We start from the raw sequence: 26,667 nt of genomic DNA on the forward strand, positions 1-26,667 counted from the left end.
ATCATGTACACATTTTGATTTTTTTGTTATTTGATTTGATACACTTTTTTAATCCTTGAGGTGAAATGATCCTTTCACATGACCTTTGGGGGGTCAGAGGACCTCTGGAGCGATGTTTGGGTTAAGGGCCCTGCTCAAGGGACCAACAGAGTAGATAGGACCCCTTCTGGGATTTGAACCAGCAGCCTAATCAGCTACCAGCGCAGATCCTCAGCCAGCTCTGAGCCACCACCCCACCTTGTAACGAATCGAAATGAAAGATTCCTAACCCACCTACGATAAAGGAGGGGCAGAACAGACCTCAGTTGACTTAAAATGGGCTGTGATTAGAATCCAAGACTCGGGACGCCTCCATCTCGTCAAACCTCGGGATCGTTTTGTTCTCCCCTCCGAAAGGGTGGGATGTGCCCTTCTGTGTATTGCCTTCCCTGGAATGCAGGGCGGGCCGTGGCCATACTCACTTGTACTGACACGTGTTCATGTAACACTCCTTCCACACATGCTGGACCGCCTGATTGGTCAGCGTCTTCCCGGTGTGCTTCGGGCTGTATGTGTTCCCAACGATTCCCTCTTGAGGTGGAAGACCATTGAGGACAGTCTGGATCCCACTTTCACCTGCGAACGAGGGAGACATCGACATGTTAAGGAGGAATGAGCTTATCAAGCAGCCCAAAGAACCAATCCGATCTGATGAAGCCATGTAGAGCTGGAGCACCTCAGAGGCACCACAAGCCCCTTAGATTGTGGACTTGAGGTTTCAGGTTCAAGGTGTGTTTCTTTTCCTTTTTGCACTTGAGACCAAACCCAGACGATAAAGGACCACGACATCCTGCTGTGTTTGAATATTTCCTAAACAGAATCTCCGAGACCAACATGAGGAAAGCAAGCACAATCCCACCCTGCATCTGTCCCGGTACGAATTCAGACATCCAATTAAGTAAAAACCGTACATGTTATGGTGGCAACTTTAGAAGACCCTGCTCATACAGGATATCTGCTAATTCTAATTATTCATGTCACATAATGCACAAGACATCTGGCCATGTGCTCCCAGTGCCCCCCAGCACCTGGATGTCCTGGTAGATAAGCCATGATGGTTGTCCTTCTGGAACTTTCTCCAAGTTCCACAAGAGAATGGGACACACCTGAGCTAAATGTCAAGTGTCGTAGCCAAGGGTGTGAATACGCGTGTCAATGGGGTACTTCAGTCTTAAACGCTTGTATTGGACTTGACTCTTCCGTCCATCCGTCCGTCCGTCCAGCTCAAACCTTGCAACTGATTTTAAACCTACTGTCAGGGATGCCGGGGCGACGAACCGGCCGGGACACCTTGAGGGACCGGAAGAGGGCATGCGCCCACCTTGGATCACGTGGGGGCCGCCACCCTGGTTGCTTTGGAGGCCACGGGTTGAGGGATTGGAAGCCCAGCCCTGTAGGGGCCCGTGGTCACCACCAGGGGGCGCCCCAATGCCTTGGGAACCCTGGACCTCAGCACTTCCGCCACACCAGGAAGTGCTGGGGGGGGGAGAAGAGAAGCTGGCACTTCCGCCACACGGGGGCATGTCGGCGGGTGTTTGCCGGGGAACAGCTGGAGCATATCATGTCTGAGAGGCCTGGATTTTGGGGACTTGGGGTTTGTGTGCACTGAACTTTATTGTAAATAGTATTGTAAATAAACGTGCGGTGGTGGAAAACAACATGTCTGCCTGTCTGTGCCCGGGTTCCGTTCACACTACAATAATCCATCAAAACCGATGCAATTATGTAACAAATTTTGCCGTAATCAATGGTTATGCGATTCCGATTAATGCACACACAACAATGACGGAGAGAGAATCGAGTGAGTGTGATATCGGAGCATACGGGTGAGAGACGCAGCGGATCGCCCCGTCTTGGCTCTTCCAGTGAGTGGAGTCGCTAAGTCCTCTTACGAAGGAGTAGCCTTGGTGTTCACGGTGAAGACGTATTGCCGCAAGCTGGCCGTTCTGCAAAGAAGATATAAACTGCTCAATAAAATAAAAGAAACACTTTGAAAACACATCAGATCTCAATGGGAAAAAAATCCGGCTGGCTATCAATACTGCTACGGACTGATCGGGTGATGTGTAAGGAACGAAAGGATAGAAATGAAAGGATCAACCAACAGAGAGAGGGCTGAATACAAAGACACCCCGAAAATCAAAGTGTAAAAAGGATGTGGCAGGCAGGCGAGCCAACTTGGACAAAATGTCATGGCAGCAACTCTAAATCGTACTCAGTAGTTTGTATGGCCATGCCGTCTGACGACTTCCTAATGGGATGATGGATGGTGTCCTGGGGAATCTCCTCCCAAATCTGGACCAGGGCATCACTGAGCTCTTGGACAGTCTGTGGCGTCAGATGGACCTAAACATAATGTCCCACCCCGAGGTGTCAGGAGAGTGAGTTTGGGGCCAGTCAATAGTATCCTCTCGCCACATGAGGCCAGGCGGGCATTGTCGTGCACCAGGACCCATTGTGCCAGCATAGGATCTGACAGTGTGTCCATGGATTTCATCCCGATACCTAATGCAGTCAAGATGCCATTGTCTAGCCTGTAGAGGTGTTTGCGTCCATTGATATGCCTCCCCAGACCATCACTGACCCACCACCAAACTGGTCATGCTGAACAATGTTACAGGCAGCATAACATTCTCCACAGCTTCTCCAGACTCTTTCTGTCACATGTGCTCAGTGTGAACCTGCTCTCATCTGTGAAAAGCATAGGGTGCCAGTGGTGGACCTGCCAATTCTGGTATCCTATGGAAAATGCAAGTTGAGCTCCATGGTGCTGAGCAGTGAGCACAGGGCCCACTAGAGGACTTCGGGCCCTCAGGCCACCCTCGTGAAGTCTGTTTATGATTGTTTGGTCAGAAGGAGACATTCACAGCAGTAGCCTTCCTGCCTGCCTGCCTGACTGATGGAGGCCATTTTGTAGGCTCTGCCAGTGTTCCCCTTTGCCCAAAGGAGCACATACTGGTCAGTCCTGCTGATGGGTTAAGGATCTTCTACAAGGGGCTCTGTCCAGCTCTCCTAGAGGAACTGCCTGTCTGTCTGTCTCCTGGAATCTCCTCCATGCCTTTGACACTGTGCTGGGAGACACAGCAAACCTTCTGGCAATGCCACGTATTGATGTGCCTGCCATCCAGGAGAAGTTGGACTACTTGTGCCAGCTCTGTAGGGTCCAGGTATGGCCTCATGCTACCAGTAGTGACACAAAAATGTCTGTGGCCTCCCTCCACTTGTTAAGCCATTCATTCCTGTTTTGGGGGTCATCTCATTGTGCCCCTCTAGTGCACCAAAGCAGCTGAAGCTGATGAACGAGCCCTTCTGCTACTTCACTGAGCAGATCAACAGCCCACAAGTGTCACTGACTCGATGCTACACTCTCATTACAAAGTCTTCCTTCCTTCCTTTCATTTTTTTGATCAGTATATTATGTAATATCATCTCGCCAGTCTCCTTACTGCGAGGCAGCAGCGCTACCCACTGTGCCACCATGCCGCCGCATTTATAACTAAAGTAAATTAAATCCTTTCACTTTTTTACTTTTCATCCATTTGTGACGGTTTGTCAAGTCCTGTTTGCTTTCGCTTTGTCATTTTGGGGTATTGAGTGTCACCAACGAGGGAACAGCGACGGCTCTTTCTAGATGAACACATTCCCTTTGTTCCAGTTGGACGATGCGAAGCGATGCCAGCCGCCAATGGAAAAGCAGAGCCGGAGTGCGTGTCCCGCTCAGGAGTGTCAAGTTGAACTAGTGATGGCGTACAAAGGCTGTCGACGTGTCCCGTACCGACTCGGAGCCAAAGCAGTGGCCTGCCTGCCCACCCGCCTGCCCGCCCGCCCCTCACACTAGCTTTGCGACTGTCGCTGCTCACGGGAAGCTCGTTGACTTTTGAAATCGATTCGCCGAGTCCGCTTGTTAACTTATGGATTTTTCAGACTGAGATGCCTGAGCTGGAGGAGCCCAATTACAGTCATTGAGTTAGCGAGTTTATTACGCGGGCTGATCGTGTGTCCCGCTGCCGATGTCGTGCTCCACGTTTGGCCTCTGCTCACCTGGTAGGCTGGTATGCTGGAGTGAATTATACAAGAACTTGCAGCAGTAAACGTGGCGCTACTGCCTGGCGGCCTCCTCCTACTTCACACCCCTTGGCGTGAGTGCCCAGTAAGCACATCATAATAATAATGTTGTCTTTCTTTTTACAGATCCCCGTTGAGCTGGGATCGGCCTTTAGCTGCTTTATGGAGGTTACACACTGCTCTCTCATCGCTGAGCTGGAGGAAGAAGAACGCAGTGATTAGGAAGCTTATGCCGCCTAACCTGCCAAGTAATGCAAGGAAGCTCGGAAAAAGCACCAAAAAGCAGCGGCGACATTAGATGTCAGGGTAACACTCTGCCGCAAAAGTTTGGTCTCGTCAGCTGCAAAACGAATGTGCCTTCTTCCTGATAATAGCAAAAAACGGAACACCAAGCATTAACGTGTATGATGGCGGCGCCACAAAATGACAAATACGCTCTAATACGCTAAGTCTGGAAGTGTGTGGACGCCCCTCAGAGCTTTAACCAACCGTGACCGTGTCCTTTATCACACACAAAACAGAACATCTGGGAGCACTGGGTGGACGTCGGTGACAACTGGCACCAATTATTTGCCAGGGAGTGACGGCTGATCGTCCCTTAAACTCCGTAGATGTCCCTGATCAACTTCCTCAAGATGGTGAATCTGCTAGCGATACGATAAAACCGAGCGGAGCTCAAAATAAAGTGGGCACAGACGGTGCTGTGAACAGGGCAGGCCTGCGTGCAGCGAGTTGAGCTGAACAGAACACGGGGTGTGTGCCACGCGAGACTGGGCATCTAATGTTACCCTGCAGACGTTACCCACGAGGCCACTGCTCGGGCCTACTTACAAAATGAGCAAACTATTCAACCCAAAATGAGATGCTGCTGCCCACCAAGGGATAACGCTGACTGGCACTGGCACTGGCACTGGCACAAATTGATAACGTTAATGATTATGGAATCACCATGGTGACAGCGAGGTCACATGGCAGATCAGGTCATCAGCAAACGATCCTAATCCTAGCAGCAGATACTCCCCACAACGGGACGGTTGGTCATTCAACAACAACAATAATATTTATTTCTGTCGCATGTTTTAATGTAAGTGTCTTACAAGATGAAGAAATAAAAAAGAAAAATATAAAAATAAGAACAAGCAATACTAAATAACAAAGAATAAAGTCTGACAGCCGGGATTCCAAGGCCACGAGACCACCTGGCCAGCCTCCTCTGGGCATTCTACCTGACATGAATGATCTCAATCAGTCATCATGGGTTCAGGCTTCACGTTAAAGAATTTGATGATGACGATGGTCCTGTGGACCTCTGGGCCTTCAATCCATCAATGTATGGACTGCACGGTGCCCTGATCAGGTGGTTGGGGCACAGAACGCCACCACGGCCGCCCTACAGCTCCGTCTCAAAGGGCTCTCGGTGCAGGGCAACATCTGGCTATCCCCGGCCCACCAAAGCACCACGATGCCAAGGTATCGCGATATTTAGGGGGGGAGTCCGGCTTCAAGGCGCTCAGTCACAAGCCCTCTTCAGCCAAGCGCGTACACCAAATGTCCAGACCTGCGCTTCCTATCGTATTGGGCAAGATGGCGGCAGTAACACATCACCAGAAAGGTACAACTAGCCTGGTCTGACGCCAGCCTAAACATATAAAGTTACCAGAGGACCGAAACGACTTTTACAAAGTTCATCAGAACAAAATTAGGCCATCAAAATATAAATAATTACAATAAATGAAAGTCCCTGATAAAGTGTGTTAGTGATGAAGCAACCCCAGCGAGGATACGTAAAAAGTCATCGTCACGTGTGCTCAGCTGAAGGGCTCCGGTGAACCGGGGGGCTGGCGCTGCACACCAACGCCTTCTCTCGTTGCCCCTCAACAGAGCCGATGATTGACAGCCATTCCACCGCTGAGGTCACTTCCCTTTGTTCACTCTCCTGGACCTGCCCCTTCCAGCCTGGATCCCATGTGACCAGACGGTCAGTCATGTTGGAGTTAGGCTGGCACTGGAGTCCCGTCTGAAACGATGTTATTGCCGACTTTGTAAAAAGACCCTCGATTTATTTTCGTTACACAGGCACCCCAAACCTTTCTCATGTCTGTTTCTCGTCTTGTAACCTTGGTTAATTGTGTCTCTTGTGCTGCCATTCAACTTCAAGTAAAAAGATGAATCAAGCACCAGACAGACCCTCGTGACGTGTCGACTGTTGGGGGATTTGGTGAAGTGCATGACGGCAGCTCTAAAACTAACAGGTGGTGCCACAGCACAAAGCAGTGCAGTCACAAGAGGCTCATCACATTCAACGAGCGCCGCAGCAGAGAACAGGAGACCACTGCAGGCCCGGCATCAAGGCTCGCCAATCTGCTAATTCAGCCCCTCGCAGTGACAATGTTAAGAAAAGGGAAAGTTCATTGCTTCTAAACAATCCCATTCAACTTTAGGGGCCTTCTGTCAATTATGAAATGAAAAAGACAATTCACAGAAGATGGCAAACCACCCTGGCAGAGCAGCACATTACCAGCCTAAAAATAGAAAGAGAGACCCCACAACCCACTGGACAGCCCCACCAATCACTTCACGCCAATCTAACCCCCCCACCGACAGACGACAAACAAACACCACTCACCTGTACAGGTCTGCTCGGGAGACGTGGGGGGCGTCAGGGGGATGCCGCAGCTGGTGGGCTCCCTCATCACCCCCTGTGCAGATAACGGCTGAGCCTGAGGGATGTCACTCTGAGCGATGAGGACAAAGGCCGAGGGATAGACCATCCGCACGCCACCTGCAGTGACAGGACAGAGAAGAGCACACAGTCAGCAGCTTGTCACATGGACTGCTCCAGGGGGCGCTCGATGAAGACATCTACTAATGGGCGACCAAGGTGGACATCTGAAAAGGAGAGGCGAGGATGCCCGGCACCCTCTGAAATGCTTTGGCAGGGGAGTGGCAGAGCAAAGAGTGGCGGTCAGGGGTCACGATACGTCACATGGGAGCAGGTCCTTAAGATCTCCCACATTAATGAAAGCAGAGTGGGAGGTCGAGCGCTTGGCTATAGCAGATGAGCCCCCCATCAGTCTGCACACTGCCTCTCCGTCACATGTATACAGATACGAGTAACACGTTAACTAATTGGGAGCCGCTCCTCATCCTTCTCTGAGGTGTCTCACTTTTAGAGTTCAAATCGAGAGCCGGGATCAAATCTGCTCTTCGAAATTCCTTTAAAATCACTTCAGCTTCACCCGACTCATTGCCCCATGTGATATGCCGTCCAACTCGTCTGGATGTCGAGTTCTGCAAGACGTCGACCTTTTTGGGGGTTCCCCCCCTTTCTGAACCTGAAGAACACACATCTGTTAGGCGATTTTGGGACCCTAATTTGTTCTGGGACATGACACCCTTATGATAAAAAGTAAGCCGGCAGGCGCTTTCCGCAGAAATGTTCAGAAGGACTTGAAGTTGTGAGGGCCGCATCAGGCGACCCCTAATGGGACACGAGGGCTCCAAGCTACGCCTTTAACAAAACTCTGAAAAAGCACACAAGTTAATCAGAACGAGTGTCGTTTTCTGATCGCGATTATTATTCTTTACCGGTGGTCCTAGTCCTAGTTACGAGTGACCAATTTCAAAGCGGAGCCTGTGGGTACATCGTTTTGGACTATTTCAGGGTCACCGATTACAAATATGAGGTTATGTTTGATCCTTTACTGGCCTCCATCGGCGGTGACAAGTGACAAAGTTCCATTCCAATCGAGAATATTTCGATTATACACATTGAAATTGCAGCCCATGTTTTAATACTTCAAATAACCGATCTAACCATCTGCGCTTATCATGCACTTTTACCTCAAGGTGGCTTAAGCTAATTCGGCCTTTTCCTTTTCCTCTTCACTTCTTCCATGTTGTTTTCCAGAAATACCGGAAGCCTTGGAATTAAAGGATGAGGCGCGTCCAGCAGAATGGCGGCCAGCTGGTTGGCTGAGGTCTCCAGGACTGTGACTACGCCCGACTACATCTGTCATGACTGACTGTGGACCCTCCAGAGCTTTATTCCTCTCCAGGTTTGTTTTTGTTTTCCTCTCTTGCCAACCGGCCATACCACCGCATACCGTCAGGCTCCATGTATGGCACCCTAAAAGGCAGTCTTGAGCTCTGAGTTTGGCTGACCGATTGTATCCTGCCGACTATTCTGCACAAATTGTGTCCATTTCTTTCATAGGACCACCTTCACTTGCTATGAATCCCAGGATTATACTGCATAGCACAATTTGGGGGCATCACCTTTATTTACTTGGTGTGTAAGCTAATGGCTGTCTTTCCGCACACGGATTCGTCGTTTATGAAGGCGTACGTCGCCTGACCTCACTGAACTGAACTGCATGGCAACACTTTCTCTACTGGATGTGTGAATCTTCCCAGTCTGCGTCCGCGTCCCTGTAGATGAACTGAAGGACTCGAGCACTCGGCTTGCATCGCCTCTTTATCTCTGCTTGGATATCAAGTCCTTCAGTCTTCACTCGCTGCTCGTTCTCCATTAACCCTGGTGGGGATCCTCCTTCAGTCAACCCCCCTCGTAACATGGAGAGCAAACTTGTGCACGGCACTGAAGACACGGCCCCCTCTCAACTCGTACTTCACACAGCATTATGTGGGCCGACACCCTGCTGTGTTACCCAGAAGGGCGCAGACGGTGCCACCTTATTGATCGCTGTGAGACTGGCACGTTGACGCTGTACAACTATCGTGACGTCAACAACTGGCAGCAACCTGGAAAGGCGAGGGGCACGACAGGACCTACTCACCGACGATGACTTCAACAGCGACATGACTGCTGCTGTCATAGCCAAGCTCGCACTCCTCCTTCTTGCCTTCTTGTTTCTGCAGCACCATTGGATAGAAGTAGCACCATTCCTCCATTAGCTTACGGACGGCGGGGTCGGACATCTTGTACGCTTGGCCCGTCAGGGTCCCACTCAAGCCGTAGGGGCTTAGTATCACTGTGAACGAGACAAGAGGGAAAGGTCAGGCACGAGGAGTCTTGCAGGGCCTCAGATCACCACATCTCACGTCAAGCATGATCTGGGCCCACCCAAATCTGCACAATGAGAATGAACAGTGAGACCTGTGGAAAGCCACGCAGGACTGGCACACCAGTTGGGTCTCGCTCACCAACTTCACACAGTTCGCCCCTTGAATGGTCCAGCCCAGTGGTACCCGATGCCAGTGTGTGCGCCCCCCTGTGGCCACAGGCTTTTCTGCATTCAGCTGCCTGCTCATTCCATGTGAGGCAGGGCTGTCGGACTCGGTGGCTGCAGCTTTTCATTCCAGCCATTTTCTAAACTACTCACCAATCACTACTACTAACAGTCTTCTTTTGCCTTCATTTGCCATTTAAAATCGAGAACTGCTAATTTATAAGAATAAAAAGTAAAGCAATGAGAAATATCAATCTGTCCTGGGCTTTCAGGAAAAGAAAAAGAAAACCAAGCAGCCCCCCAGAGGACGAACAGAAGTCAGTCATTTATCCTGTGGGCCACTCCTTTAAGGAGACTGCTGCCCATTCAATTAGCCAGGACCCCCGGATGTGGTCCTGCGCCCCATTTAAGGAGGAGCTGCTATCCTCATCTAGATTTCAGGACAGGACAGCAAGAGAGGACAAAGTCCGGGATATGGCAGGACTTGAGAGTCGGGGTGGGCTTGAGAAGGAGCAGCGTGCAGGGCCAGGGAGCCCGAGTGAGGCCCCCTTAAGTACGTGTCGTGCTCCCCTCTTTCAGTTTGCTCTTTTTTAGTCGTCATCCTACCCGATTTCAATAAATCTCCTTCTCGTTTGGACTACATTGATGTCTCTGTGGGCCTCCGGTGCTCCATCCCTTGCCCTAAGCTCACCTACTTTGCCAACAAATTGAAACTCATGTTGGGTACTCCAGTTGGAGACATCTGTGCCAACAGGTCTGAAATGGCCACATGACAGCTCTCACTGTCCAAAGGTTCTCGTTGGAAGAACACAAGGGCTGTGATCCTGACAATCAAGTGCCCAGCATCTCTTACCCGATGTCCATCCAGGGAAAGAAGAGAATCCTTGACAAAGCTGAAGGAGACCTAAAGATCCCCAAATAATGTCCCATGATACCCAGTCCACAACTCACCTTGGAAGGGGGAAGAGGCATTCTGGGCAAAGGTGATGTGCTCCTCGTTGATGAGGTACACTGGCTGGTGCTGAGCGATCTCCACGCTCGTGCAAACATTGCTCTCTCCATGGAGGAAGAAGGTGAAGGCGCAGGACAGGTGCTCACTGGAAAAGACAAGGCAAACATTCACAACTTTAGCGGGTCCCAAAAATCTAAATAACACAAGAGACGACCTCACCAGGGGGCATCCATCAAGGGGCCGTGTGCAGGTCAGACAAAACCGTCCAGAGTCACGGCATGGCATCACAGCGCCTCAGTCCCGTGTGCACCCTGGTACCGCTGATTAAGCGAGGGTGCCAAGCCCTCGTCCCTCCCTGCTTTCATTCACTTTCACTTTGAAACCCTCGGTGTGTATTTGAAAAAGTGTGTCTCACCAGGCTGGACCACTTGTTACCTGGTGCCCCTTCATGCCACTTATACATTAAATAACATCTCATGATTGTCTAATACAGGACTGACACGACATGCTAGTTTAATGCCAACTGCTGATGCACTCTCTATCATGCCACTGGAAGGTGCCAGCCTGTTGCATGCTGCCGGGAACATGCAAATAGGAATTTTATTTGTCTCTGTACCTGGAAAAATGTGACATCTGCTACATGGCACTGCAACTAGGCAAGGGCAGCATCTGAATACCACATCACAAGTCAAAAGAAAGAGTTGGCAGGGTTGGCACAGGGGATGACAACACACTGATACCCACCCTGCAACTTGCACAACTGCCACAAAATAATCAGAAACAGAAATACCCTGAGGTGGCACAGTTGGTACACGTGATGCCTCATAGCTGTATGGCAGGGCTGTCACAATTCCATCCCCAAAGGCCCTCAATCCGGCTGCCCATTAATGCCTCAAACAGTCATCTGGACGGACTTGACTTGCTTTGTACGGTTCTGAGCCACCCACTGTTTCGTTTTTGAAAGAAGAAATCAGCTCTGAAACCCTGATCTGCTCTGATCCTCGATATGCCAACGTTTCTGGAAACAACCACAGGACTCTGGAAACATTCACATTAGAAATACAGAATGGACACATCGTTGGTCATGCAGAAAACTCAGACGACTTCCAAGGGGACAGAATACTATTGCATGCCACTCTATGCGCTTTGGCGGCGACGCGGGCACATCTATGAAAAGCTCTTTCTGTGCCTTCTGCTGTTGCAGTCGTAATCCATTGTGCCCTCGACGCACAGACTTGTGTTCTTTCACAGTCAACATGCAGAGGCCCTGCTAGGATCGGCCAATCGCATCACACGATACACGATCTGCAAACACAAGCCACGCCTCCTGGCACTTTGGCCCGGCCCGGCGTGAGACACACGCACTGGTGTGCAGGACAGCGGTGTGACTCGGCGTAGCAGTGCAGGTCGGGAGACGTGGAGGGCGTCAGGTTTTTGCACTCTGGTTGGGTGCTTTTCGATTTTTCTTTTTCTTCTTCGGCTCATTCTTGTATTTAGTAACACGTTTTGGATGTTGCTTTTGAAATGTTAAGTTTGAACTGTTTCTTTGAAGTAACAAATAGAATAACAAACAGCTTTGTCTTTGGGCCAGAGCTTTGATGGTTCTCCCCTACCTCTATTGGTGCTGCCTCCTAACGCCTGTTCAGGAGTGACGTCTCTTGGGCCGACAGCAGCAGGCACGGCACCATTTTACTTCTGCGACCCAAATCTTAGGCAGCTTCACTGATGAAGACAACACAAAGAACCTGACAGCTTCCTATCATCACCTTTAAATTGCCATGTGCAAAGTGGGGAGGGACAGAGGGTGTCGTCACCTGTCACCACTCCACAGAAACGCGTCCCTGCCACTAAAGCAATCTGAACGAGTGCCTCCGGCTGCCCACTGGAACTCCTGCCAGGCCAGGCCCCCTAAGTGACGACACGCAGGAGAGCACTCTGAGGCCTCGGCGTGCCATCGCTTCCTTCTCTTAACTTCAAATTCCATTTCCCTGCAGTCCTACACCTCACATTTTCTTCTTCCTCAACGGCAGGTGGCCATGCAGTTCCGAGTTTTGGGTAAAAAGGCCATCTCTGAATGGTGACGACTTGTGTATTGAAATTCCCTGCCTTTCATGAAGAGAGTCGGACCTTCTGCAACCGAGCGCCCACCCATTTGTTTAAAGAAATAACAGGCTCTGTCACACCTCCCCAAGGCGCTCTGCAAGCACGCCGTCATTAGACAGCTGTTGACATCGGCTCAATCCCTGACACCCAAGTGACGGCCCAGTGACTAGCCACTTATGTCCTGGGTGGGCACGGCAGGAGCAGTAAGGAGCCCAGCATGGAGGGCGCTGTGTGTTTTCTGCATCTCACTCTATTCTCATTTATTGTGGCGCCCGAGATCTCATTCGGTGGACATGCAAGTGCCAACTTTGCCAGACTTTGATGGCTGCTGCTACTCCCTTGTACTGGGCCAACTATGGGGGCCTCTGTGGAGAAAACTGGCATGAGTGCAGAAGACCACCACAAGCGCTTTGCTTTGGAGAAGTGGCTTCTCTTGAAGGAAAGCAGGTGTCATGATCAAGCTGGGGGTCCTCAGCTCCTGTGTAAAGTGTTTCTGGTTGTCGTCTTTGTTCTTTTTTCATTGTTTTTTTTAATAATATGGGTCTGCTCGTTTAGTATTTGTTTAATATGCTGGATTATAAATACTCTAATTTATACAGATTCTTTTTTGTGCACGGTTTGTCAAGTCCTCCTTTCCCTTGGGAGGCACTTTGGGACACTCTCGACAGGCCAGTTCCCTGACCCTGGCTGATTTTGGGGTCAAGCTGCCCGGGGTGAGCTCTAGGCTGTTTTGGCCTGCTTATCTGGGTCAGTTTTGAGGCCTCTTGTCCCTTCATAGCAACATAGCAAGGGGGGCCACTCTGACGTGAACAACACAAAGGTGGCGCCTCCTATAGAACCGAGTGTGCAGTTTGGCTCTCCGTGTCACAACAAAAGAAGACAAAGCTGCTGCAGGGAAGGACCAGAGGAGAGCAATGAGGCTGATGTTCAGCAAATGGAGGTGAAGAGGTGACAGTCCGATTTGTGTCTTCCTTTATTTGAGCTCCTGCCCCTGCCGGTCTCCATCCCCTCATTTTATACAGTGGACGGCCATCTGTTATTTAACGGCCCATCACGACAGGTTGCTTGGCTATGAGCGGCTCGACCTAACAAAGTGTGCGCCTCTATGAAGTGCCTTCCATGACAGAGATGCCACTTCTTCATCCTACAGCTCAACCCCCAACCCCACCATGACACGGAACTGGGCGAGGAAGGCATCATGTGAGTCTACCCTAAAAACAGACCGCCGCCAAAAGAGACCATCGTGAGGCAAACCCAGCGGGATTCTCCAGCGAGCAGGAAGAGCTGCCTGGCGCGAGGGGGTTAACCGAGCGAGTGAGACAAAGAGAGGCCGAGGCGCCGTAAATTATTCAGTGTTGCACGTTTGTGATTTTTCTACACTTAGCTGAGATCACAGCGCAGCTTAATGGGCCGATGCGGAGACCAATTAATGCTTTTATGCCGAAATCAATCAGGGGGCTCTGAAGAAGAAGCTGCTTCTTACACGGTGATCCATTTGCAATCCCCGGGGAGGCCGTGTGGTTAAAGGCGCACACCCCCAATGTGCCACCTCTCTACGCATCTGATACTCCAGACAGATGCCAGCCCCAGAGGTGCCAGGGCACAAGGCCTGGCGTTAGGAGATCCACCGAGGCCTTGCCTACCAATCCTGCAAGACCCTCAGTCCAACGGCGGCAACTTCTCGGCCTTCAGAGTCGGTTGGTCTGTGTTTTATAAAGCCAGGGGGCTTCACAAACTAAGTGTTAGGGTTCTGCGTGGCTCACCGTTTCTTTGCAGACACGTTACTGCCCACTAAAGGCTTTTTTTGGGGGTCCTGCATTTGAATCTTGCATTTATGTCCCGCTAAGAGTCATTTGAAGTTCATTTTGAGATGTCATTGCCGTGACGCAAATTGGGTACCTGAGAAAGGTGGCCCTGCAAGTCACCAGTTTGATGTCACCAGCACAATCATCATCATCATCGACATCGAAAGTGAAACCTTCATGTGTGGAGTTCTCTTTGTGCTCTTGAGACCTCCTGGTTAACTGAACTTTTCATTTTTTTTTTTGTTTAAAGACCCCAGTTTTGGCTGATTGACAAAGACAGCAATGGCTTTTGGGTAGTGGTGACATTTCTTCGCCTGGTCACCTCCCACTGCAACGAGGCGTCACTCTCGACACGGTCACTCATGAGCGTCACTCTCACTCATGGGCATCACACTGACTCGTGGGTGTCACTCACTCATGGACGTCACATTCTAAGGTGTGTGTCACGTGTACTAATAAAATGCATTGCATTGTTAATTCCTAAAGACGCCATCACAATCCACATTATAACCTTTAGGCTAATGAAGGAAGCATAAATCAAACTGAAGCCCAGTGACTGCCACACTGATTGTCTGACCGTGGGGATCTCAAACTTGGGCACTCTTTAGAGCTGGTATTTGTTTACGTGGTTAACTCCTTTTCTCATTCTTCTTCGTGAATGAGGGCAGACCACCAGAATGTTTAATGGCTCGAATGAGATCAGTGGTCCCAAACACCCCACCCGTCTTACCTGAAAATGCATCACTAGCAGACGAGCAGAGAGTGGATGTTCATATTATACTGTCCACACTTTATCACGTAATAATGAAAGTACCAGTCTATGCCAATGGGTGTCCAAGAATGGCGTCAATTTGTCTAAAAGGCTCAGGACACAAGCAGCTCCAGCTTTGTCTTAACGGAGTGCTAAAGTCACTCCAAAGGGCAGCGGTGCCAGGACTAACTCCACTAATCCCACAGGCAGTGTGCCAACCATTTTACATACAAGAACAGCCCAGTCGTTGGAGGTCATGTGCCTACTGCACTTGGGGATTCGTCCTTCCAACATCAAGCCAGGACGAGCGACTCCACTATTCCAGGAACACAAACTCGCTGGTTCAAGATGGCCACCTTCTGGTGTCTCCACACACAGCCACTTTACCCTTGGGCCGACACGAGACACAGGTGAGGAGTGAAAGGCCAAGAGACAGAGCTACAAGTCGGCCATCTGTGATAGGCCCCCTCAGATAACGGGACTGCACACACAGGTAAGCAAATGTGATCGACACGGCGACAGGTGCTTGTGACTTGAAATCAGACAAATAAAGAAACAAACAGAAAGCCGATTCTCTCTGCTTGTCTTGCGACTGCTTATCTTTAGTTCATTCATTCTTTTCTTTGTGCTTTTCCTCCCACCGTCCGCTTTCCTCAGATTACCACAGGCGAGATTTGCAGATCCAATTCTAGCGAGCTACTCAAAGACGCTACTCCCGTCCCAAGCCCCTGGTGAGGAGACCCTCCCAGAACTCACCCCGACTCTTTGTTATTTGGTCTTCTCACTGCTTACTCTGCAAAGCCCCTGGTGACAGACAGGCAGAATGATGCCCTCAATTTGTTTGGTTGTTTCAGGCCTTTCGCTCTCCCCCTCTCCTAACGGACACATTTGCAACATCTTCACCAGACCGGCTCGAAAAAAACGCCTGTGGAAACGCAGCTTCAGAGAGGAGTCAGATATCCGAGGTCGGCAGCCTGACTACTGCTCTCTCTCTCTCTTGCGCTCCTGCCCAGTCCCGCCGAGTATTAGGGGCTGCAAGCAGTGCTGCTTTGAAGGGGCTGTGCGGGGCGAGCGCCTGTCCTTAGCAGACTTGGAGCCACCGAGATGCCCGACTTCACCTTATTCACTTCTCAAAGGCTGCTAGTTTACAGTAACTACACACTACATCGGCTTTGTTAGCTGTGTTAAAACTCAGTGGAGAGACAAAGAGAGATGGCAATATAATAAGACAGGTAAGATACTATATGACAGATACACAGATAGGAAAGGCGCTATATCATAATAAACAGGGCGGCACGGTGGCGCAGTGGTAGCGCTGCTGGGTTTGCTTCCCAGGTCACTCCCTGCGTGGAGTTTGCACGTTCTCTCTGTGTCGGCGTGGGTTTCCTCCCACAGTCCAAAGACATGCAGGTTAGGTGGGTTGGCGATCCTAAATTGTCCATAGTGTGTGCTTGGTGTATGTGTGTGTGAGCCCTGCGGTGTGCTGGCACCCTGCCCAGGGTTGTTCCTGTCTTGTGCCCTGTGCTGGCTGGGATTGGCTCCAGCAGACCCCTATGACCCTGAGTTAGGATATAGCGGGTTGGATAATGGATGGATAGATGGAAAATTACAGCAGCGAAGGACACAGAAGGCTTCATCCCAGGCCCGATCAAGTAACTCCCCCCCTCCGCCATGACGCTAGCCCCTAAAATTGCTCCGTGCTCCTACCATCCTCGGTGCGAAGCAGATAGCGGGCATCTGCGAGAGCTGCTGGCGAGAGGCACACTGGCTTTATCAATATCTTACCCACTCGCTCTCGGCAGGAGAGGCCTTCACTGACAACGCAGGCTGTCAAATCTCTCAATTCGAGACGCATTGTGTGGATTTAAACAGCTCCTCAAAGCAGCGACACAGCCAGCCGAGACCTAAATCATAGGCCCTGGAAGCGCACTCTGTCATCAAGGAGGTAAACTGCACTCCCATTATTCAGCGAGGCTGCAATTGACACCCCGCTCGCTCGCTCGCTCGCTCGCTCGTTCGCTCATCGCACTCGTGCCGAAGGCCTGTCTCCTAGCTGCCTGCTATGATGAGAGGCTCGTGCTGCCTCGCTCCCACAATGCACAGCTGCTGTTCTCGTCTGGCCCCCAGCCCTTGGCACATTTCTGCCTGTTAAGATTCTCCTTGCAAAAAGGCCATTTGAAGAGCACAGGCCTCACGCTCAGGATGACAATCAGGAACTCGAGTGCACACTGCTGAGTTGGCACCACGCTCAACATCCGTCTTGCAAGACCTTTCTACAAATCAACCTTTGTTTCACGTTCCATCATTCCTAGTGAGCCCCATCACTGTGCGATCCTTCATGTTCTGTTTATCTTTTACAATAAAATCAACATTTTGATTTTGGCAAACCGCACTACGCACTAACATCAACCCATTGGCAGTCACTACATAATTACTGCCACTTGGAAACTCATCTTCTTGTCCTGTCCCTTCTAAGTGCACTGGGATGAACAGCAACAGGCCATCGACAGCACAATGTGCTCGGACCCTGTCCATGCCAACTCGGGATCACAACTTTAATCACCTTAACTGCAACTCTGCCAGCCACAGGAAGGTCTCGACTTTGTCACCCTGCCTTAGTGTGCCCACCCGACTCTGAATTTATCAACAGCTTAACCAAAACTTCAGGACCTCATCTGCCGGCTTTGCTGACCCCTGACCTCACACATCAGCCATCCTCATGCCTACTCCACGGCTTTCCCAGTGATCTGCAGTTGGGTCATCGTTGAAGTAATCTGTCAAAGTTGTGGGTAGTCGCTTCTTGTGAGCACCCGTTGTGTACTGGGACATCACCAGCAAACCGAAGTGGTACAGTGGAAGGGTCTGAGGGTGCGGCCACAAGGACAGAAGGGAGGCTCTCTGCCAGACATCCTGTGTTGGGCCGTGAGAGAAGAGAATCAAATCAAAGCTGGGCTGAGACTGCTGATTGGCTCACCCGACCTTCATACACTCAGTGGCACTGGTAAGCAAATGGCTGTCCGAATGTGGTGAGCTTATGACGTACCGTACTGGCGCAAGTAAACGCCTCGTCACAATTCAACACAACAAGCATGTAAAGACCAATCCTTCAACGGCCTCCATAATGGGATATAAGTGGTGATCATAAAAGGTTAAATACGGATGAGCAGTCGTGCAGTGAAGTCCTGCTGCCCCCGATGTAAAACATCGCCACACATGACGTCTGCCATTGCTCTTTTCAACCTGTGTTAATGTGCTGTGAGCCGCTTTCCTATATTGTTTTTACTTTCTCATGTACAAAATACAGGGAAAGTACAGGGGACCCTTGACTTACGAACTCGATTCGTTCACGAGGGCACGTTGTAACTCAAGACCATTTGTCCCATAAGAAATTGTGGAAATACCCATAATGCATTCCGAACCTCCCACAGCAACACTTACTTAACCTTTTCATAATAAAAAAAGGGTTGTATAATGTGCATAATTTACCAATACTTTTTCTAATGTACTAACCAAAAAGTTATAAAAAGAGCCTAGCCTACCAGCAACAACAATTTCATACTGTACTCACCATTTAAGTTGACATCTTTGGCTTGTAGTAAGGGAGGAGGTGGAGGAGAAGGAAATGGAAGCCCCCTTCCATAAGAACATCAGGAGATGATGGATTTCGACATGCTGTACATAATAGCGAGATCGCCAACGCCACTCTGATATTTCTGCACAATTTCCTTCTTTGTTTTGATTGTGAATGCTTTCTTTACCTTCGTGACCTTCTCTTCTTTTCTAGCTTTTTGGGGCCATCTTAATAGCAATTATCAAAATAAATTATCTAAATCACCGCCCTGACCAAAATTACGTCCACAAACACAAGTATCTGGGCTCCGACTGACGCTTACGAACGCTCTCGGCTGTTTGTTTACAATCACACAAGCGGATACACGTGACCGCATTCGGGTCGTAACGCAAGACGCTGGTCGTAATTCAAAACAAAAATGTTCATATGGCAGGCTGGTCGTATGTCGAGGGTTGACTGTATTGGAATCATCCAAAGGTTTGAGGTTGAGATTTTGATGAATCTGAGTCTGTGTGTGTGTCTCTGTGTGTGTAAACACGATAACTTCAGTTCACTTTCACTGAGGTCAACCAAATTTTGCGTACAAAAAGTAGATTTCTGTCAACTTTGGCACTATTTCCGTTAACCAGTACTGCAGCTGCAGAGTCTGATTTATTCAACTTTACTTTTATAGTAATTGTTCAATATATTATTAATTTGATTTAGAACATTAGAACAATCTAGACGAGAACAGGCCATTCAGCCCAACAAAGCTCGCCAGTCCTATCCACTTGTTTCCTCCAAGAAAACATCAAGTCGAGTTTTGAAAGTTCCCAACGTCTTACTGTCTACCACACTATTTGGTCGCTTATTCCAAGTGTCTATCATTCTTTGTGTAAAGAAAAACTTCCTAATGTTTGTGTGAAATTTACCCTTAATAAGTTTCCAACTGTGTCCCTGTGTTCTTAATGAACTAATTTTAAAATAACAGTCTCGATCCACTGTACTGATTACCTTCATAATTTGAAACACTTCAATCATGTCCCCTCTTAATCTTCTTTTGCTTAAACTGTACAGGCTCAGCTCTTTTAATCTTTCCTCATAATTCAACCCCTGTAGCCCTCAATCAGCCTAGTCGCTCTTCTCTGGACCTTTTCTAGTGCTGCTATGTCCTTTTTGTAGCCTGGAGACCCAAACTGCACCCAGTACTCAAGATGAGTTTAGGGCATCTGCTATTTCGCTGTCTGTATCTTTTAATTCCCCTTTATTATTCCTGATGAACTTGACCTCCTCCTTGACTCTTCTTTTACTACTAAAATACTGAAAGAGTCTCTTAGTGTTTTATTTCGCCTTATCTGCTATATTCCTCTCCAACTGTCTTTTAGCCTCTCTGATATCCTTCTTAATGTTTGCCCTCATGTTCTCATACGCGCTACGGTTCTCTTTGCAGTCATTAGTCTTATATGCCTTAAAGCAGTTTTTTCCTTTGCAACTTCTTTTTTAAATCTTTATTAATCTAGTTTTTTTTCTTAGTTTCCCATTAATTCCAAATTTAGGTATGTATCTGTCCTGCATTACATGTAAAACATTTTTAAGCCTGTTCCACTGCTCCTCGACTGTCTCCACATTTAAAAGCTTATCCCAGTATATCCTACTTAAACATTGTCGCATCTGCTCAAAATTAGCCCTACTAAAATTCAACTTAACAATTTTAGTCTTTGCATCTGCACTCTTACAAAATACTGAGAATTGTATTACATTATGGTCACGTGACCCTAGTGGTCCAATCACCTCTACACTTTCAATTCTATCCTGATTATTACAGAATACTAAATCCAGACAGGCTTCACCCCGTGTTGGTGCTCTAACATGCGGTGTTAACAAACAGTCCTGCTCTTGTGCTCCTCCACCTGCAAGGTTATCCCAGTTAATATCTGGATAATTAAAGTCCCCCATGACTAGAGTACCTCCCGTTGACGGTTCTTCAATGTACGTAATATAAACGTATAATCCTAGTCTTGTGGTTTACTCCTCACATATCCATCCCCATATCTGAGTATATGAGAGAGTCGAGGGGAGAGACCACTCCTGATTTCACGTCTTTCTCATCACGTATTTCTGAGTCATTACGCAGGCACACCTAAGCACAGTACTACCGATAAGGTAAAAACCAACGTCTTCAGAATGCTGAAGTTTCGAGTTGGCAGTGTTAACAAAGCAGACAGAGGGTCTCATCAGTGAGAGCGATACCCTTTACGGAATTCGGCCATCTGCTGAATCGGTGCCACTTGGACCATTTCAATGGGCCTGGTGGTACGAGTGAGTAACTGAGTGAGTGTGGGTAGCGTCTTCACCCAGGGTGGACCCTGACCACCGTGAGTTATAACACGGCTGGCTGGATATGCAGAACTGGTGAAGGACAAGACGAGGAGCACTGGTATAAAGATCTGAGAGGTGGCGGGCAGCTCAGTGCTGAGCCAGTGCTTATACGCCTCGTCTGGCGGTCCCGCCTTTTGGTTCCTGTTCGGTTTCGGGCTCTTCTGCTTTGGTTGAACTCTTGGTGTTTTCTTTGACTTCTTCATTTTTGTATTTTGGTGCTCTATTGCTATTCTTTCTTTTTTTTTGTTTGTTATCTGGGCCGGGAGGTTTCACTCCCCCTTTTGAGATTTATAAGCTTTTGCCCCTTTCTGGGTGGGCTATGTGAGAGTTAAGGTCTTTTGAGCCAAGCAGGTGCCATACTGGGTGATGACGGGGTCCACTTGCTGCAGAGAGCTTTCCACAGACATCTCAGGGGGTAGAGGTGCTGGTGGGGCGCGCGTCCACTTCAGTTTGGCGGTTAGAGCTGCTCGGCTCCTCAGCTATGGATGCTCTGGTCAGCTCGATGTCCTCGGAGTCAGCAGGTTGAGCTCCTCTCCATCTACTGTTAAACTCTGCTCTGTACTGTAATATTTTTATTTTTATATTGTATTGAGGATGACTTGAGTTCTGTTCTGCGTGTTGTATTGTATTGACCCCCTTTTTCTTTTTGACACCCACTGCACGCCCAACCTACCCGATTTTGTTCATTTCTTCCCGTACAAGGCTGGGGGGCTGTCAAGAGGCAGGGCCTGTTAAAGCCCATTGTGGCCCTCCTTGTGTGATTTTGGGCTACAAAACAATAAATGGTATCATAAATTGTATTGTATTGTGTTGTATTGTAAGCCCTCTCGTCACTACTGGTGCCCATGCCTATGATGATGGGTATCATCACAGACATTATGTTGGAGTTGCAGATGTGTTGATTCACAGTGCCACTGCAAGGGTCTCAGCATGTGACCTCGATTGATGACAGACTTCATGTATGACACTGCCTATGGCCACCAGAGGGTGCTGCTGCTGCTGGTGGGGGCTTTGTTTCTCAGACCACCACAGGGTCCAGACTACAGATGCTGTAAGAGAGCCACTTGCCTTAAGATAGCAGAACTCCAACTTACAGTTCTGTCCCTTCTCCTGACCCTCACTCTCTTCTTGGACCACCTGCCCCTCTTACAGTTAGTACACTCTCTGTGGGACGCAGGATGCTGTTGTCATTTAAAAGCGGAGGCTAAATGGAAGAACCCAGGAGGAAACGGGGACTTTCCAACTTTCCTGTCACGGCACTCAGCTGACCGCAAACTGCCAGGAAACGAACGCAGACAATTCCACCTGCTCGACTCGTAAAGGAGAAGCCCACCGGGTCCAGGAACCGAAGTGCAGTAACGTCCGATACGCTTTTCGTCTGCACGTATCGTGATGGAGCGTTTCACTTCCAGCAGCACAAAAGAGCTCCTTCACTTCAGACAGTCATTTCAATTGTTTTGGGATTCCAGGCAAGCTTTCCGCCCACCACATCCTGCTCTGCGCTCCCCTCAGTTTGCATTTCAAAACACCAGGGGTGACAAAGTCACTGGGAGACGCTGGTCTGCAGACACCAAACACAAATACATCATTCACAACTCCTCCTGGGTAAAATAAGAGGAGAGAAATTAGGAGAGGAGCAGAAAAAGAAAAGGCAGGCGTCTCCACCACCAGCTCGCCAGGACGGAGCACAGATCAGGGTCGAGGGGCTCGTGCGCTCCTTTATGTGCTGATGGCCATTAGCGGCCAGTGCATCGTCAATCGGAGCGAGGGGATCGAGAGCAGCAGCCGAGAGAGAAGCAGTCTAAGGTCTCGTCTTGGGGGACACAAGGAGAGTGACCAGTCTTCATTCCAAGTGGCCACCACTGTCACCTGACACCACACCGGCCTTCATGCAAAGAACACACAAACCCCTCTGCAGCTTGTGTGGGCTCTGAAGACCTACTGTAGTACATAGTGGACCCCCTATAATCCACCTTCCCACTAGTGCCAGGTCATTCCCGCCTGTGACTCATCCCAGCTCCAGTACAAGTGACAGAGCTTCACGCTGAATACCACACCAGCTTCCAGGCGCACATGAAAAGAGCACTCGGCACAAGCAGTGCCACATTCAGGTGGGCAAACATCAGATGCAGAGCTCCAAGGAGGGCTCTCCGCCATTCACTGCATTGCAAACACTCATCAGGCACCTGGAGCAACCGCTGCATCGATTATACAAGGGCAGCGTTACCAGGAGAATGACGTGTACGCCCCCCTGCGGGCACAAAAGGGCAGGAAAGGGACTCACACAGACTGGTAGGTGGGCATCCCAAAGAAACCGAGAGGCTGTATAGGAGAAGAAGGACCGACATGCCAAACACACTCGAGTCCTGCAGAGCCACATCCAGAATCTTGGACAAGTGGGAAGGGTGTACGTGGGCCCACCACAGCGGTGCTAAAAGCAGCACGCAAAACTCCACCAAAAGAGCACGAGAACCAACATGGAGTCACTTAAAACTTTCTCACAAGAGTCTGGAACCCCAAAATAATCCTCGCTAGGAAAAATGAGACTGAAAATAAACTCAGTAACTCCTAGGAAAGCCACCAAGGAGTGACAGTAGCCTGTGTTGGACACTCGGCCAGGAAGCACAACAGGTACTTAAGGGCTGAAGAAGAAGTCCATGAACGCCAGGCCAGAGGCAGAAAAGGAGGACAAGAAAAGCAGAGGTGCAGAATGGCGGCATGAAGCCATGACACCTACCTGTTGTTTGCCGTTTTCTCTTCTTTCTCGTACGGCTTCACAAACCACTTCCCGATCCGAACAAAACGTTTATCCATCAGGCACCTGCAGAGAGCACAGAAGGACAGGTCAGTCGGCCGCCTCTCACTCAGAAGCGCTTGGTATAAGTGACCATAAGGCAGACTACCGAGTTCCATTCCGCTCACTGGCCCTTCTGTGCCAACAGGGGTCGAGTGCACAAGCCCATCATTTACCGGTAAAACAATTTGCTGGACCCACTTTAGTGATGCCATGAAAGCTTTCTTCAGGTCCCCACTCACCCTGTTTTGGCACCACAGACCATCTTAAACAGCACGGGTCATTCTGTCTGGCAGGGCTTCTCTATCTTCAGAGGACTGAACCTCAACAGCCCTGGCAGCTACTTCTGATTGGGGTTAAGGAGGGGGCAGAATGTGGGCTTATATTGGATCGAGGGATGAGCTGTGGGATCTGCAGGTGGTCTAGCCTATGGCGCCCAAGATAACGGACCATCTATCAGGTGGACCAGCCTATGGTGACCTGCACAATGGACCAACTATCAGGTGGTTCAACTTATGGTGCCCTGGATAGCAGAACATCTATCAGGTGGTTCAGCCTATGGTGTCCTGCCTAACGGACCATCTGTCAGGTGGTCCAGCCCAATGTGTCCTGGATAACAGACCATCGATCAGGTGGTCTAACCCATGGTGCCCTGGATAACGGACCACAGCTTGTGACGCTCAAGGACGGTGTAAACACCTCAAGGAACGGGCCTGCCATCTTCTCTGTTCACACTGTACACCTCGGACATCAAACATAACAGCAGGTCACATCACATGCAAAACGTCTCCAATGATTCTGCACTAATGAGGGGCACTGAGAAGGAAAACAAGACAAAGGAGGGGAGTCAGGTGGAGGAGTTTGAGAACGGCAGAGGAGACTGCGTTCATGCAGTGTGGGTAGTGACATCCATAGGTGGTCTGCAATTATGTGAGAGCCCACTGAATCAACAAGCTGAGGCTGGAGAGACAGCTCAGGGCGTTAAGATGGTGGCCTTGCACTGCAGTGGTTGAGGGCTCAGACCCCGCCGTCGACGGCTGGTGAAGCTGGCAGACAGTGTGGCACAGTGGTTAAAGCATTTGGACTTCAAACCAAAGGGTGGCAAGTTCATTTTCTGCTACTGCACACTGTGTGTGACGATGTGCGACAATGTGTGACCCTGAGCGAGTCACTTCACCTGCCTGAACGCCCATTGGAAACACAAAAGAAAGGGAACCAATTGGGTCTCTAATGTCAAAAAGGGGTCCGCCACATAAATGAACAACAAGGTGGCTCAGTTATGGGATGCCACTTCTGGTTCTGGGTCCCCCGATGATGTCACTTCAGGTTGGGGTGGGTGGAGTTGTTTTGTGGTTTGGGGATGAGTTGTTGAGGGGGAGTTGGATGGATGATGGGGTGGGGCTCGATAATGTAATTTCTGGTTTCGCCCCCCTGATGACGTCACTTCCATCTGCCTTCCTTTAAATTCAAGACCACCCCCACTGTGACCCCGCTTCTGTTTTGGACTCTCTACACTCGTTTTGCTACCAGGCAGCCCCTGACCTTTTTTCTCCGTGTCAAGACTATCTTCTTCACACACACCATTTTAGTGGATAGAGAGGGGGGGTTGAGATCTCTGAAATAAAACGGACCACCGTGTGGCGAGACACTCACCTCTCAAGCAGGTTATGGATGGCCTTGAAGAGCAACGTCCGGCACTCGTAAGAAAGCCCACTTTCCCAGAGACCTTCCTCTGCCACTGAAAAAGAACACAGAAAACACGGCATGTCAGTGAGCGTCGGGTACGAGCTCTGAAAGGGCAAGAAGGGAGTAACGATACAGTACGTCCCACCCAGAGTGGTGCTGCCCGCTAGACGTATTACAACAACTCAGGCGAGTTGAGAGCGGATTGTACTCAGCGTGGAGTCTGAACACGATGGCTTACTTACCTTCTGCTGAGCCCACCCTGTGGAAATCAGAACATTCATTAAGTCAAGACAAGCGCATCTACTTCCTGTCATTCCGACACAGCCGTGTGCAACCACAACTCCAGGAACCAAATGGCATTTGGAATTCAATTCACGGGTGGCCCCCAACACTGCTGTACAGCTAAGTAACGAGAGGACGTCCAGGGTGGGCCAAGACAAGCGTGCAAACGGGTGACATCTAAAGCAGACGGTATGCGGAAGTGACAAACCGGGACACACACAAGGATTAAGGAGCCGCAGAAGAAGCAGCGGGGCTCAGAGGAAGAAGACAAAGGAACTACGCCAACGGACGATCAGGAAACAGGCAGAACTTGAGCTACGCATCTCTGCTCGGGTGACACGTTTCGCTTTCGGATCCACCAACTCGGACAACGTCAGGCGGCCCATCACCACTTGCAACGACTTCCAGAGGCCACGCGATGATCGCAGAGCCACCATCAAACATTTCAACATGGCAGGAGCCCTCGACAGGCTCAAGTGCACAAAATGGTGGCGCGGTACCAGAACTGAGAACGTGCCAAACGTTTCACACTTTCAAGTGCCACCATTTGGGACTGGCACCACACGCTCCGCTGCCACCCGTACAGTGTAGGCTTGTTAATATGTAGTGGGAGGCCTTGTGCAGTGTTTTCCATTATGGATGCAATGAGAAGTCAAGCAGGGAGACCCCTTTAATCGGCTAACTGAACAGATTACAGTATGTCAACTTTCGAGGCCCCTTGTAATCAGTTGTTTGTATGGATTAGGGACACGCAGGTTACGATTGTTCCAACAACAATTTATTAACATGTCACAGGGTCCAGTCACATTGCCGACCCCTCGTACTCATAACTGTAAGCCCACTTTTTGCCCACCCCTGTGTACATACAGTATATATATTAAAGCACTCAAAACTCCAAGGGGGAACCACCACCCCGAGCTCCTCGTTATAATGTGAATATATCAGCGTATTCCAAACTCCAAGGGGGTCAGCTCCTTGTTACAAAATACATTTATCACCGGGCTTAAAGCTCCAAGTAGTGGCATTTATGAGCTCAGGACAGACCCCAAGCGGTTGGCGCAAAGGGACA

The 26,667-nt window shown here is 49.6% G+C and overlaps 1 protein-coding gene across 6 annotated transcripts in view; it reads right to left on the reverse strand.

Annotated features, from left to right (window-relative positions):
• LOC120541053 (mediator of RNA polymerase II transcription subunit 13-like) overlaps positions 1-26,667 on the reverse strand; it is a 154,315-nt gene that overhangs the window by 43,655 nt on the left and 83,993 nt on the right. For all 6 annotated transcript variants that reach the window (XM_039772323.1, XM_039772320.1, XM_039772319.1 and 3 more), the window contains exons 3-8: positions 25,284-25,368; positions 23,574-23,657; positions 10,248-10,393; positions 8,904-9,098; positions 6,731-6,886; positions 462-615 (exon numbers count right to left, since the gene is read on the reverse strand). In XM_039772323.1, the coding sequence (XP_039628257.1) occupies positions 462-615; positions 6,731-6,886; positions 8,904-9,098; positions 10,248-10,393; positions 23,574-23,657; positions 25,284-25,368 (820 nt within the window). The remainder of the gene's footprint in view (positions 1-461; positions 616-6,730; positions 6,887-8,903; positions 9,099-10,247; positions 10,394-23,573; positions 23,658-25,283; positions 25,369-26,667) is intronic.

This window comes from Polypterus senegalus, chromosome 12 (genome assembly GCF_016835505.1).
Source record: "Polypterus senegalus isolate Bchr_013 chromosome 12, ASM1683550v1, whole genome shotgun sequence".
Classification (NCBI taxonomy): Eukaryota; Metazoa; Chordata; class Cladistia; order Polypteriformes; family Polypteridae; genus Polypterus; species Polypterus senegalus.